This window comes from Stomoxys calcitrans, chromosome 1 (assembly GCF_963082655.1).
Source record: "Stomoxys calcitrans chromosome 1, idStoCalc2.1, whole genome shotgun sequence".
Lineage (NCBI taxonomy): Eukaryota > Metazoa > Arthropoda > Insecta > Diptera > Muscidae > Stomoxys > Stomoxys calcitrans.
This window is the reverse complement of record NC_081552.1, coordinates 214,927,359-214,939,657: the sequence shown is the minus strand read 5'-3', so window position 1 is coordinate 214,939,657 and position 12,299 is coordinate 214,927,359. Positions and strand designations below refer to the sequence as shown.

Genomic DNA, 12,299 nt, shown 5'->3' with positions numbered 1-12,299 from the left:
AATAAGAATAAGAATAAGAATAAGAATAAGAATAAGAATAAGAATAAGAATAAGAATAAGAATAAGAATAAGAATAAGTATAAGTATAAGAATAAGGGTCCAAAACCTTAATCGAGAGCTAGGTCTATATGGCAGCTATATAAAAGTTTGGACCGATCTGGGTCAAAATCTAGAAGGATATCGACTGGCCTAACAGAACTTACAGTACCAAATTTCAGCAAAAATCGTATAATACGTATGGCTTTTATGGGTCTAAGACCCTAAATAGGAGGATCGGTCTATATAGGAGCTATATCAAGATATTGTCCGATATAGCCCATCTTCGAACTTAAGCTTAAGCTTATGGACAAAAAAAGAATCTGTGCAAAGTTCCAGCTCAATATCTCTATTTTTAAAGATGGTAGCGTGATTTCAACAGATAGACGAGCGGACAGACGGACGGACATGGCTAGATCGTCTTACATTTTTACGATGATCAAGAACATGTATACTTTACTAGCCGAACCGGGCCCGCTCCGCTGCGCCTTTCTTTAACTCTCTAATATCATTTAGTGTTGGGTGGGGCAGTTCTTCAAACGTATGGCTCTTAAATTGGATATCAAATTCGTTTTTTCCTCAAGCACCTTTCGTTTGAGCTCTATATTGTCGTGATTGGTCTATGTACCCATTTGGCGGGTTTTGGATGGCCCCCGAGGCACCCGACCCCAACAATAGAAACCATGTTTCGCTAAGACTTTGAGAGTGCAAAAAAAATTTCGAACGAATTGCATTACCAATCTCCGAGATCTGGTGGTTTTGAAAATTAGGGTAATGGAGCGCTTTTTAGGGGAGGGATGGCACTCAGACATTCGGACTCAAATATGGATATCAAATTCGTGGTGCACTCCCAAATCCATTAAATATGAGCCCCATATTGCCATGGTCAGTAAATATGAAATGTTTGGAAGGTGTTTTGGGGCTGGGGCGGCCACCGGCACTTTGTCCTGAAAATAGATATCAAAATCGGAAATTAACTTCAGTTTAGGGGGCGCTTTAGGGCGTACCTTGGTTCCAAATTTGGATATCAAATTCATTTTCTACTCTCAAATACCTTTCATTCAAATACCATATTGTCATAATGGGTCAATCAACCCATTTGACTTATTTTTGGAAAGAAAAGCGCCAACCAGACTTTATCTCAAATTGTAATGTCATATTCGTAATCTACTCCCAAATACATTTCAATTGAGTTCCATATAGACATTGTGGGCTAATATGCCTGAAGAAACGTGGGGGGATCTTTCAGTGTGCAGAGATGGGAACCACCAAATATAACTCTGAAGATTCCTAGTGGAGAAGAGTGGACTGTAGGGTTTGTTGTTGTTGGAAGTTATTATTTCTCAATAGAGAGAAATAATAACGTCGTTGTAGCAGTTGCCCAAAATGATAAAACAAAAAAACAATAGCCGTATGAGTTCAACTTTCAACGTTATAAATTTTATTTAAAGTAATAAAAAAGTAGAGAAGAGAAGAGATGCTCACCTTTTCGTGGTTGTGCCAGAAGTGAAGCAAGTGTAACTTCACATACGAAAGGGAGATATTTTAGTACTTACAAACTAAGTGCCTATTCTATTACCACTTAGCATATGTGGTAGGGAAATTTAAATACATCTCTTAGATAATTCACAATAACAGACGTTAGGAAATTCAATTTCATTTAAATAGTTCAAATTCATGTAAATAGTTAAGGACAAAACTTCAATTTTGTCCATGGCGCCGGCCTTGCACTTGTGCAACAGAAGATGCACAAAGCACGGACGCCAAAGACTTTATGGCCTCAGAAAGAAGCATCGGATCTGGTTGCATAATATTGGGTAAATTATTTTTTCTTGTCTTGGGGTATCGTTTGGCCGTCTTTTGTACCTTGCTGTGTTGTTGTTTGGTCTTTCTTAAGGTTGTAGATCGTTGTTGACCTTGAGGCGACGTTTTATTGACTTTTTGTGACTGCTGACCCAGTCTAGAACGGAGATTTATGCTGACTTCTGTGCTCCTCTCGGATTTAGGCTCTCGAGTAGGCTTCGGATGCAGCATAGTATGATGTTGATACCTGCACTTGCGGCACGTTTCCTCGGAATGGCATTTTTCTATCGTGTGGCTCCTCGCAAGACAATTGATGCAGTATTTAAATTTGCGGATAACGATCCTTCTGTCTGACACACTCATCATTACAAATTTAGGGCAGTACCGTAAGGAGTGACGCATCTTGCACAACATGCAGGTGTATATATCACGTACGCGCATTTTGAACTTTCTTTTGATGATCTGAAATAAGAAAGTAGGTTAATGCCTAATTTTATTAGAGTGGGGAGTCTGAAATGACATGTTATTGGATATGTTAAATGAATCGGATGAAGCGATAGAATATTGCAAAAAAAAAAAAAACGGTCAAAGGCTAATCTAAAATTGGCAAGTGACATAGCTTCACGATGGGGCGGGTTATCGTCCCAGAAGATACCCGAATATCCGCGATGCGGATATTGTCATCAGACCCAGAATATGTCTTCACAATACGTCCCAAGCGCCAGTCACTTGGGGGCAACAAGTCGTCCATCACGACTACAAGCTCGCCGATCTTTATATTCGGAGACTTGGTTCTCCACTTATATCGTTTCTGCAGCGCTTTTAGATAATCTTCCTTCCAACGTATAGAGAATTGGTGATGAATAGCTTTTAGCTTAAGCCACCTATTTATTACAGAGATGTCTTGTGCAATCGGTTCCGGAAACGACATTATGGGAGACCCCTTCAAAAAATGGCCTGGAGTCAAGGCTGTGAGATCATTCGGATCTTCTGACACAGCGGAGATAGGGCGTGAATTCAAAACTCCCTCAATACGAGCCAGAACTGTAGCAAATTGTTCGAATGTGAACAAGTGGGCCCCTGCTATCCTCCTAAAATGGTGTTTGAAGCTCTTAACTGCCGATTCCCAGAGTCCCCCCATATGTGGAGCATGGGGGGGTATAAATTGCCATTCAAACCCCTGTGTCGAATATTTCTCCGAGATATCTACAGCTGTGACTTGAATAAAGCTCCTGAATTCCCTGAGCATCCTCCGACTTGCACCAATGAAGTTCCTTCCATTGTCAGATACTACCTTGCGAGGTAGTCCTCGCCTCCCCAAAAATCTGAAAAAGGCCGCCTCAAAGGCCAGCGAGGAAAGCTCTGAGCAAGGTTCTAAATGTATGGCCTTTGTGGCGAAACATACAAATATGCTGACATAGCCCTTTAAGAGAGGAGACCGCCGTAGAGTTGAACTTTTAAGCTCAAAAGGCCCGGCAAAATCTATGCCAGTGACATGAAAGGGAGGAGTTAATGCGCATCTCTCCGGAGGCAGTGGAGCCATAATTTGAACACAGGGTTTTTTCCTGAAAATAATGCACGTCTTGCATTTGCGAATTATACTTTTAACCCTAGGTTTGAGACGTGAGATGTAGAATTCTGTTTGCACCATTCGACACATCAATATACATTCGCCGTGGACAAGAATAGAGTGCAAATAGAGTAGATATAATTGACAAAAACGTGATTTCCCAGGAAGAATGATAGGGAATTTTTCATTGTACGGCAGGGAACAAGAGGCGAGTCGACCGTTCACACGTAACACATTGTTCTGATCCATGAAAGGGTTCAAGCATTTCAAGGAGCTTTTCTTAGACAACTCCTCAGACTTACTGACCTGTCTATATTCCTCGGCATACCACCTGAGCTGAGCCAACATTATCAATCGATTTTTCGTAAATAAAGCTTCGGAATGGATGAGGACTGGAGATGTGTTCCTGGGTTTACCCCTGAATCTACTTAGGCAGTTATTGTAAAAACGAAACATGTGGGAAATAACTCTCAATGCCCGAGAATAAGAAGAAAATTGAATCAAAATATCCGAGTCCTCAACGACCTCATGCATGACCCGAACATTAGGACGTTTTCCTATCTCAGGGATGATCAATGGGCTCCTGTTTGGCCATTCTGACGGTGCCTCCTTTAACCAAGTGGGTCCATTGAACCATAACGTATTATCAGTCAGATCGCGGGGCCTGCATCCCCTAGTTCCCAGGTCTGCAGGATTATCATGGGTAGGAACATGTCGCCAAGTTCCACCAGGTATAAGATCGTGTATCTTGGACGTCCGATTCGCTATATAGGTCTCCCATGTCCATGGTGGTTTCATTAGCCAGCCTAGCACTATAGTGGAATCCGTCCATAAGGTAATACCACCTATTCGAAAGTCAAAAGTCGATACGACGTAATTAACAAGTTCTGCCAAAAGATACGCTCCATTTAACTCTAAGCGTGGTAAACTTACAGTCTTGAGGGGGGCAACTCTGCTCTTTGCAAGCAATAGATTCGTACAAACCACAGAATTTGAAGCTGTGCACCGCACGTACACACAAGCACAGAAAGCAGATTGTGAAGCATCACAAAATCCGTGGATTTCCACCATGTCAGTAGGGTTATATTGTAGCCATCTTGGGATTGAAATGGAGTCGATGTGGCTCAGATCAGAGACAAGAGCATCCCATTTATTCTGAGATTCGGTGCTGAGAGTTTCATCCCAATTAACCCCCTCCAGCCAAAGCTGTTGCATCAACACTTTAGACCTAATGACAATTGGGGCTACCCATCCCGCGGGATCAAATAATTGTGCAACAGCTGAAAGTACTTTCCTTTTTGTAGTGGTCCGGTCTGGAGAGATCGATCCAAGGGAATAAGAAAATTTATCGCTCATTGCGTTCCACTTAACGCCAAGAGTCTTAGTAGAACTGGACTCGTCAAACTGAAGAAATTCAGAATCAAGCAAATCCTCCTTTGCCACCTGAGAAAGTAATCTGGAATCGTTTGCGGCAATTTTCTTTAAAGGAAAACCGGCACTGGATAGAACTGTCTTCAGATCATTCTGAGCATCAATAGCCTCATCAATTGAAAATCCTCCGGATAATATATCATCCACATATGTCTCGCCTCTAAGAATATCCGCAACTTTGGGAAACTGGTCTTCAGTATCGGAGGCTAATTGGAGCAGAGTGCGAATGGCCAGGAATGGTGCACAATTTATCCCGAATGTCACCGTTTTCAATTGAAAATCTCTTACGGGGTCATTGATGCCCGGGCGGATGAGTATTCGCTGATAAGGCCGGTCTTGCGGATGTATAAGGACTTGACGATACATCTTCTGTATGTCTCCACAAAACACATACTGATATTTGCGCCAGTTAAGAATAACGGAGATCAAGTCAGATTGAAGAGCCGGTCCAGTGTGTAGCACATCATTGAGCGAATAGCCTGACTTGGACTTGCGAGAGGCATTAAAAACCACCCTTAATTTTGTGGTTCTATGTTCGGGACGAATTACCGCGTGGTGGGGTAAGTAGAATGAAAAGAACTTTCCACTCTCGGAAATTTCCTGTGACGAAGTTTCCTCCGCGTGGTCGAGGGAAATGTACTCATTCAAAACAGAGCAGTATTGAGATCCTACATCGGGTTCCTTAGAGAGATTTCTCCCCATACGGTTAAATTGAGCCAGAGCTAGAAATCGGGACGAACCAAGATGAATGGACCCAGGAAATTCCTTTTTGAATGGAAGCCGAACAATATAGCGTCCGTCCGTGGACCTTGTGGTAGTTCTTTCGAATAGTTCCTCACAATATGAATCCGATTCAGAGCCGAGATGAGAGGTTGGAACTTGTTCTTGTTCCCAGAATCTTCTCAGGAGTTGACTGATCGCAACCTCCTCCGATTCTATTACGTTGGTAGAGAATGAGTGATACGTTTCAGTCCGCATTGGACCACTAAGTACCCAGCCGAATATGGTATTGTAGGCTGATGTCTCGCCACAAATGTTCTTTTTAATACCTTCTAGATTTATGAAACGTTCAGAGTCGTTTCCAAGAATGAGATCTATTTGAGATGATCTGTTAAAGTAAGGGTCTGCTAAATCCAGCCCATCAAGCTCAGATGGATTAGAGATCTCAAAGGAAACTGAAGGAAATCGCTTTGTGACTTTAGGTAAGACAATGGCAGAAACTTCAAACTCTATACCATGCTTTTCTGACACAATGGTCAGTTGACATTCTTTCTCGGACGATTGCTCTTGATTGCCAATACCCGTTATCAGAAAATGGGCTTTTGAAGTTGGAATTTGTAAACGGTTTAGCATTTTTTCAGAAACGAACGTTCGTTGAGAACCTGGATCGATCAAAGCCCTTATGGTGAAATGCTCTCCTTGATGCGCAATCTGGATCAATGCAGTCCTTAGAAGAATCATGTCATTGTTTGAAGCCAAATTAGCCTGGACAGAGCAGGAGCGTTGTGAACTAGCGGGAGCCTCAGCTTGAGACGAGATATTTGTCCTTACCTCGTTAGATGCAGGACGAGTTTCACTGGCGGTTTCTGATTTCTCAGTTATCGTGCCACTATCTTTATGTGGTTTACCTTTAAGGTGAAGAAGGGTATGGTGAGTCTTGTGGCATATAATGCACTTGTTCTTACTCCTACAGTTTGATTTGAGATGAGCTGAGGATAGGCAGTTGCCACATATTTTGTTTGCATAAACAAAATCAACTCGTTGTTGAGCAGTGAATTCCCGGAATTTCTGACAGGATCTTATGCTGTGTTTCGAATCGCATAGGGGGCACGGAGACTGGTCGAGTTTATCCTGTGAATGATATGTCTGAATTTTCTCAGGACTTTTGGTAGGAGGTGTATTTCCTTGTTTAGTGGATTTTATACTATGAATTCTTTCGACCACTTCAAATCGGTTAACCAAAAACTCATCGAGTTGGCTCCAAGTTGGCAACTCGCGGTGGGATTTAAGGGATTGTTCCCAAAGTGCCAGAGTCTCGTCAGGCAACTTGGTAGACACTAGGTAAATTAGCAATGGATCCCAACTCTCAATATTCACGCCGAGTGTCTTCAAGGTACACAAGCAATCGTTGGTTGTGGATTGAATCTTTTGGATAGATTCACTGTTCTCTACCATTGCGACAGGAATATTGAACAGCACTTTCAACTGATTATCTACCAGCACACGCTTGTTCTCGTACCGGGATTTTAATGCGCTCCACGCTAGACTGAAATTTTCGTCGCAGAGAGGGAATCTCTTAACTATTGCGCCTGCCCCCCCTTTAGTCTTGTTCCTCAAATGATAAAGTTTCTGAGCTGGGGTCAATTTCGGATGGTTCACATATACGGCCGTGAACATGTCACGAAACGAGGGCCATTGCTCATATCCGCCCTTAAACACCTCTGTGTCACAGGGTGGCACTTTAATGCAGATATTCGAAATATCTTGAGACGAGTTGTGGGACACATTTTGGTTTTGGGGTATATATTCCGGAACGAGACTGTGCCGTGTGTTTTGACGAGAATACCCACCGGATATTCTGAGTATATCCAGAATCTGGGACCTGGCGGTATAATATGCCTCAGAACTGGCATGAAAATTAATTTTTGCATTTTCCCGGAAATCCTTCGTATTAGAGGCCCGTGGTGACAACATTAGACCCTCATAGGTCTCCTGCAATCGTCTCCAACGATTCTCCAAGTCCTCCAGCTTCACCTCTAAAACCGAATCAGTCTGATCCGCAATATCGCTTTGCTCGAACTGTGTGCAAAACGCGACCAGATGGTCACAATTGAATAAAAACTTCTCTTGATCGGGCGAAGCCTGAATTCTGTTAAATGCTCCTTTCGATCCCGATGCATCTGTAGACGCGTTTGCGTTCGACATAGTGTCGGAACTCGCCTCTGTTGTGCTCATTTCCGTTATAAGACTATACGAAGCAACGTCAACGGAAAATAAAAGAAGAATCGAATAGATCTTTTGGTGTCCGGAAAATCTTGCGTACCTAAGGAATAGTGATGAAAACCGCCTCTATTGAAAAGACAGAAACCGATGATTCGAGACAATCTCACAGTCTCCAACAGACATAAAACGCCTAGGAACCACAACAATCCCGTTCTTCAACAAAAAAAAAAAAAAAATTGCCAGCAGAAGATTGGCGAAGCGTACAAGTTTGAAGTGTCCCAAACGTAAAGAAAAATAGAACGCAAGTTCCGACAATCTGATCGATCTATATGTAGGTATAAAATCTTCTTATCAAGAAAGATAAAAAAAAAAAACTAAACATAAACTTGGCAGAAAGAGCAGGGCACTTTCTTTTAACACAATGAGTATAAAGAAGCTATATCCAATAACTTATGCCGTAAGTGCGTAGATTTCAGAACGACGAAGTCCACTACAAATCCGAACGATATGTGTCGGAAATGATTACTTAAGGCGGAGTAGAGATGCAGAGCAAAAAACTCGAGGCCAAGTTACGTTTGAGTAATGAATTTCAATTCATATAAGTAAAGACTGCCGGACCGGACCGTGGACAAATGAGATTATCCAGATTCAATAGTAAAATTTTACAAATTAGCGGAAGTGAATCCGAATAAATTAAATGTGATAAATATTTGCATTCAGTCTAATCAAAAATCCAATAAGGATAGTGTACTTAACGATGTATACGTTATTCAGGCAAAAATCTGCCACTTTAAAGCATTCAAGGTCTATAAATCAAAGACGTCTAATTAAAGCATGTACATTTCTATATTTATTCGTAGGTGCGTTGTAAATTATATTTTATTACTATCTGTGCAAACTTCACTTCGAATTTGTTTATTCGGCCATGCATATGTTCAATCGAACTGAGATTTTCGTTCGAGTGTATGGTAGAGTTTCATCTCAGCTGATCATATAACAACAGTAAATGTATCTAAGCGATGTTCAAATTGTTCGATTTTGTTTACATTTATTCTTTCTCCATGATTTGTTTTGATCATAACTTTCTGTAATATGATTTCTTGGAATATTCCAATATGATGGCAGTACTACATGAACTGATTATGTATGAAGGCAGTGCAATATGATAAATATGAGGGAAGTGCAATAAGGGAGGAAATGCGTGATGTCGTTAATGATGTGATGTCTCAATGTGAAATTTTTAATGTTATATAAACTACATTTGTTAGCAAAGAGGCCATAATAAGGCGATAAAATGAGATGAATAATAAGGAATAAGGCGATAAATGTAAACAATTTACCTGGTTGTTGGAAATGTCATATTTTTGATTTTGTTGCATTCAGCCTAAACTGTTTTCTGTTCAAAATAGATTTTCACACTATTCACAAATTTTCATTAAGTAATTGCTTTTAATTTTTTTTTTTTTTTTTTTCAAAATTTTATTTAGGCAAATTTCTAAAATAAATATTTAGAAAATTTTTCCAAGTATCTTCAAATCTTCAAATGGGTTTAAATATTGAAAAGAAAGTTTTAATCTCTTTCTTTTTATTTTATTTTGTTTTGCTGTTCACTTTTTTCTTACTTCTTTTTGTCTTCCTTGTCTTGTTACTACTCGTTATTCCTATTTTAATATTCTCGTTCCTTTAATTTGCATTGTCGTACTTTTCTCTATTCCCATGTCGTGGGCGGTTTTTTCTTTTTTTCTTGTCCTATTAACTGGCTTCCAATGAGAGAAAAATAAACGACGAACGAGTTACAAATCAACTAAAAGAGGAGAGCTTAAACTCGAAAAAACCAACCAATAGGAAAACTGTTATACATAAGACCGGATTAAATTACTTCTTTTTATCTGTTTTCTTTAAAGTGTAAAGAAAAAACCGTTAGGAGCAGTAAATCACTGAGACAAAAAAAATTTTAGGCTTTTGGCGAAGAATATGAAATTTTTTGCAAAACAACAAAAAATATATGGATTTTCCCGTTTTCAGACATTGGGTAAATTTTAACACGACTGTCGGACGGACATCACAAATTTCGATATCATATTGCACTTGGGGTTTCTTTTTGTTGGATTCCTTCTTTTTAAAGGGTACTTTTTGTGAATTTCGTGATTTTTAAAATTTCTGGTTTTCTAACGAGAAAAAAAAAAAATACACCTTTGTAAAAGATATCCAATGGAGACATATATAATTTTCTTTTTTTTTTTTTTTCGATTTTTTGTGGATTCTTTTCTTAATTATATTTTTTGATGTTTAACTTGACAACAAATATTTTAAAAATCTTCTGAGCATTTTATTAATAATTTTTTTCTTTTTTTGGTTTTTTTAGTAATTTTTACCGATTTTTTTTGGTTCTATTTTACGACGATCAACGTGGGTGTGTCTGACTGTTTCGCGACGGTCAGCAGATAACACAAAAGGGAGTGAATGCGCACTTACCGCAGTTGTTATACGACTAATTACCATTAAGGGCAATGCAAAATGAATAACTTGTGCCTGTTTCCAATGGACGGCTCGAAGGACCATGAAGAAACGTGGGGGGATCTTTCAGTGTGCAGAGATGGGAACCACCAAATATAACTCTGAAGATTCCTAGTGGAGAAGAGTGGACTGTAGGGTTTGTTGTTGTTGGAAGTTATTATTTCTCAATAGAGAGAAATAATAACGTCGTTGTAGCAGTTGCCCAAAATGATAAAACAAAAAAACAATAGCCGTATGAGTTCAACTTTCAACGTTATAAATTTTATTTAAAGTAATAAAAAAGTAGAGAAGAGAAGAGATGCTCACCTTTTCGTGGTTGTGCCAGAAGTGAAGCAAGTGTAACTTCACATACGAAAGGGAGATATTTTAGTACTTACAAACTAAGTGCCTATTCTATTACCACTTAGCATATGTGGTAGGGAAATTTAAATACATCTCTTAGATAATTCACAATAACAGACGTTAGGAAATTCAATTTCATTTAAATAGTTCAAATTCATGTAAATAGTTAAGGACAAAACTTCAATTTTGTCCAATGCCCATTTGGAAGTACTTGGGGGTGGAGCGACCTTCCATTACTGGGATCTAATTTTTTATGCCATATTTGTAATCTACTGTCGAATACTTTTCATTTGAGAAGTTTTTGGATTTGGGTGGCCTGCTGGGTACTTGGACCCAAATTTTAATACGATATTCGCTATCTTGTCTCCAATACCTTTCATTTGATACCCATATTTTGCCTATCGGTCCACTTTTGGTTTTGGATGTCGATGTTGGGGTAAGGGGGAGGGACCGCCCCTATCCGATTTCTAAAAATTATATAGTCTATGTTTCCTTCCAGACAAACTTAGACAATCTGTTAAAATTTTAAGAAAATCGGTTCAGCCGTTTTTGATTCTACGGAACAAACAAAAAAACCGAGCTCCATGTGGTCATGATGAGTCATATGCCCAGTTAAGGCGTTTTTCGAAGAAAGAGGGACCCCCTATACTTCGATCTGATTTTGTATGCCAGATTCGTAATCTACTCCCGAATACCTTTCATTTAAGCCCAATATGTCTGTTTTGGGGGTATTTTAGGGTTGGGCGGCCCGATGGGTACTTAGATCCAAATTTTAATAACATTTGATACTCATATTGTCCCGATCGGTCTTCTTTTGATTTTGGGTGGTGTTTTTGGGTAAAGGGGGAGTGTTCGCCCCCTTCCGAAATCAACAAACTATAAAGCCTATTTCTCCTTCCTAACCATATTCGCAATCTACTCCCGAATACCTTTCATTTGAGTCCCATATTGTCATGATCGTCCAAAAACCTTTATTAGGGGGTTTTGGGGTTGGGGCGGCCCCCTAGTTACCTGGACCTAATTTTATATATAACAAATAAAAAGGCGTTAAGTTCGGCCGGGCCGAACTTTGGATACCCACCACCTCGGATATATATGTGAACCACCTTTCCTCAAAATCCATTGCAAAATTCACACCTTATGCCCCATAGCAGCTATGTTCCGATTTGGACCAGATACTTATAAGTAAAAGTTATTGTTCAATTGTATATAACAAAATATTGGTCTTTTTAGTAGTTATATCTAAAAATAAACCGATCTGAACTATATACCACACGGGTGTCGAAAAGCATAACATAAGTCAGTGTGTCAAATTTCAGTGCAATCGGATGAAAAATGCGCCTTTTATGGGGCCAAGACTTAAAATCGAGAGATCGGTTTATATGGCAGCTATATGCAAATCTTGATCGATCTAGACCAACTTGCAGAAATATGTGGAGGGGCTTAACTTAACTCTTTGTCCCAAATTTCGGCAACATCGGACATTAAATGCGCTTTTTATGGGCCCAAAACCTAAAACCGAGAGATCGGTCTATATGGCAGCTATATCCAAATTTCGACCGATCTGAGCCAAATCGACGGAGGATGTTGAAGGGCCTAATACAACTCACAGTCCCAAATTTTCTCAAAATCGGATAATGAATGTGGCTTTTATGGG

The 12,299-nt window shown here is 39.7% G+C and overlaps 1 protein-coding gene across 1 annotated transcript; it reads right to left on the bottom strand.

Moving 5' to 3' along the window:
• Positions 1 to 1,454: 1,454 nt before the first annotated feature.
• LOC131994196 (uncharacterized) lies at positions 1,455 to 9,875 on the bottom strand. Its single transcript, XM_059360698.1, has 2 exons — positions 9,124 to 9,875; positions 1,455 to 2,301 (listed from the first exon to the last, which is right to left on the bottom strand). The coding sequence occupies exons 1-2, from the start codon at positions 9,160 to 9,162 to the stop codon at positions 1,738 to 1,740; spliced, it is 603 nt and encodes a 200-aa protein (XP_059216681.1). The 5' UTR covers positions 9,163 to 9,875; the 3' UTR covers positions 1,455 to 1,737.
• Between the last annotated feature and the right edge of the window lie 2,424 nt (positions 9,876 to 12,299).

Bases quoted from the DNA above. Each gene is read 5' to 3' on its own strand.
- LOC131994196 (XM_059360698.1), bottom strand. From the start codon at position 9,162: ATGCAACAAAATCAAAAATATGACATTTCCAACAACCAG. The intron at 2,302-9,123 runs GTAAATTGTTTA...TTCTTATTTCAG, and splicing joins ATGACATTTCCAACAACCAG to ATCATCAAAAGAAAGTTCAA.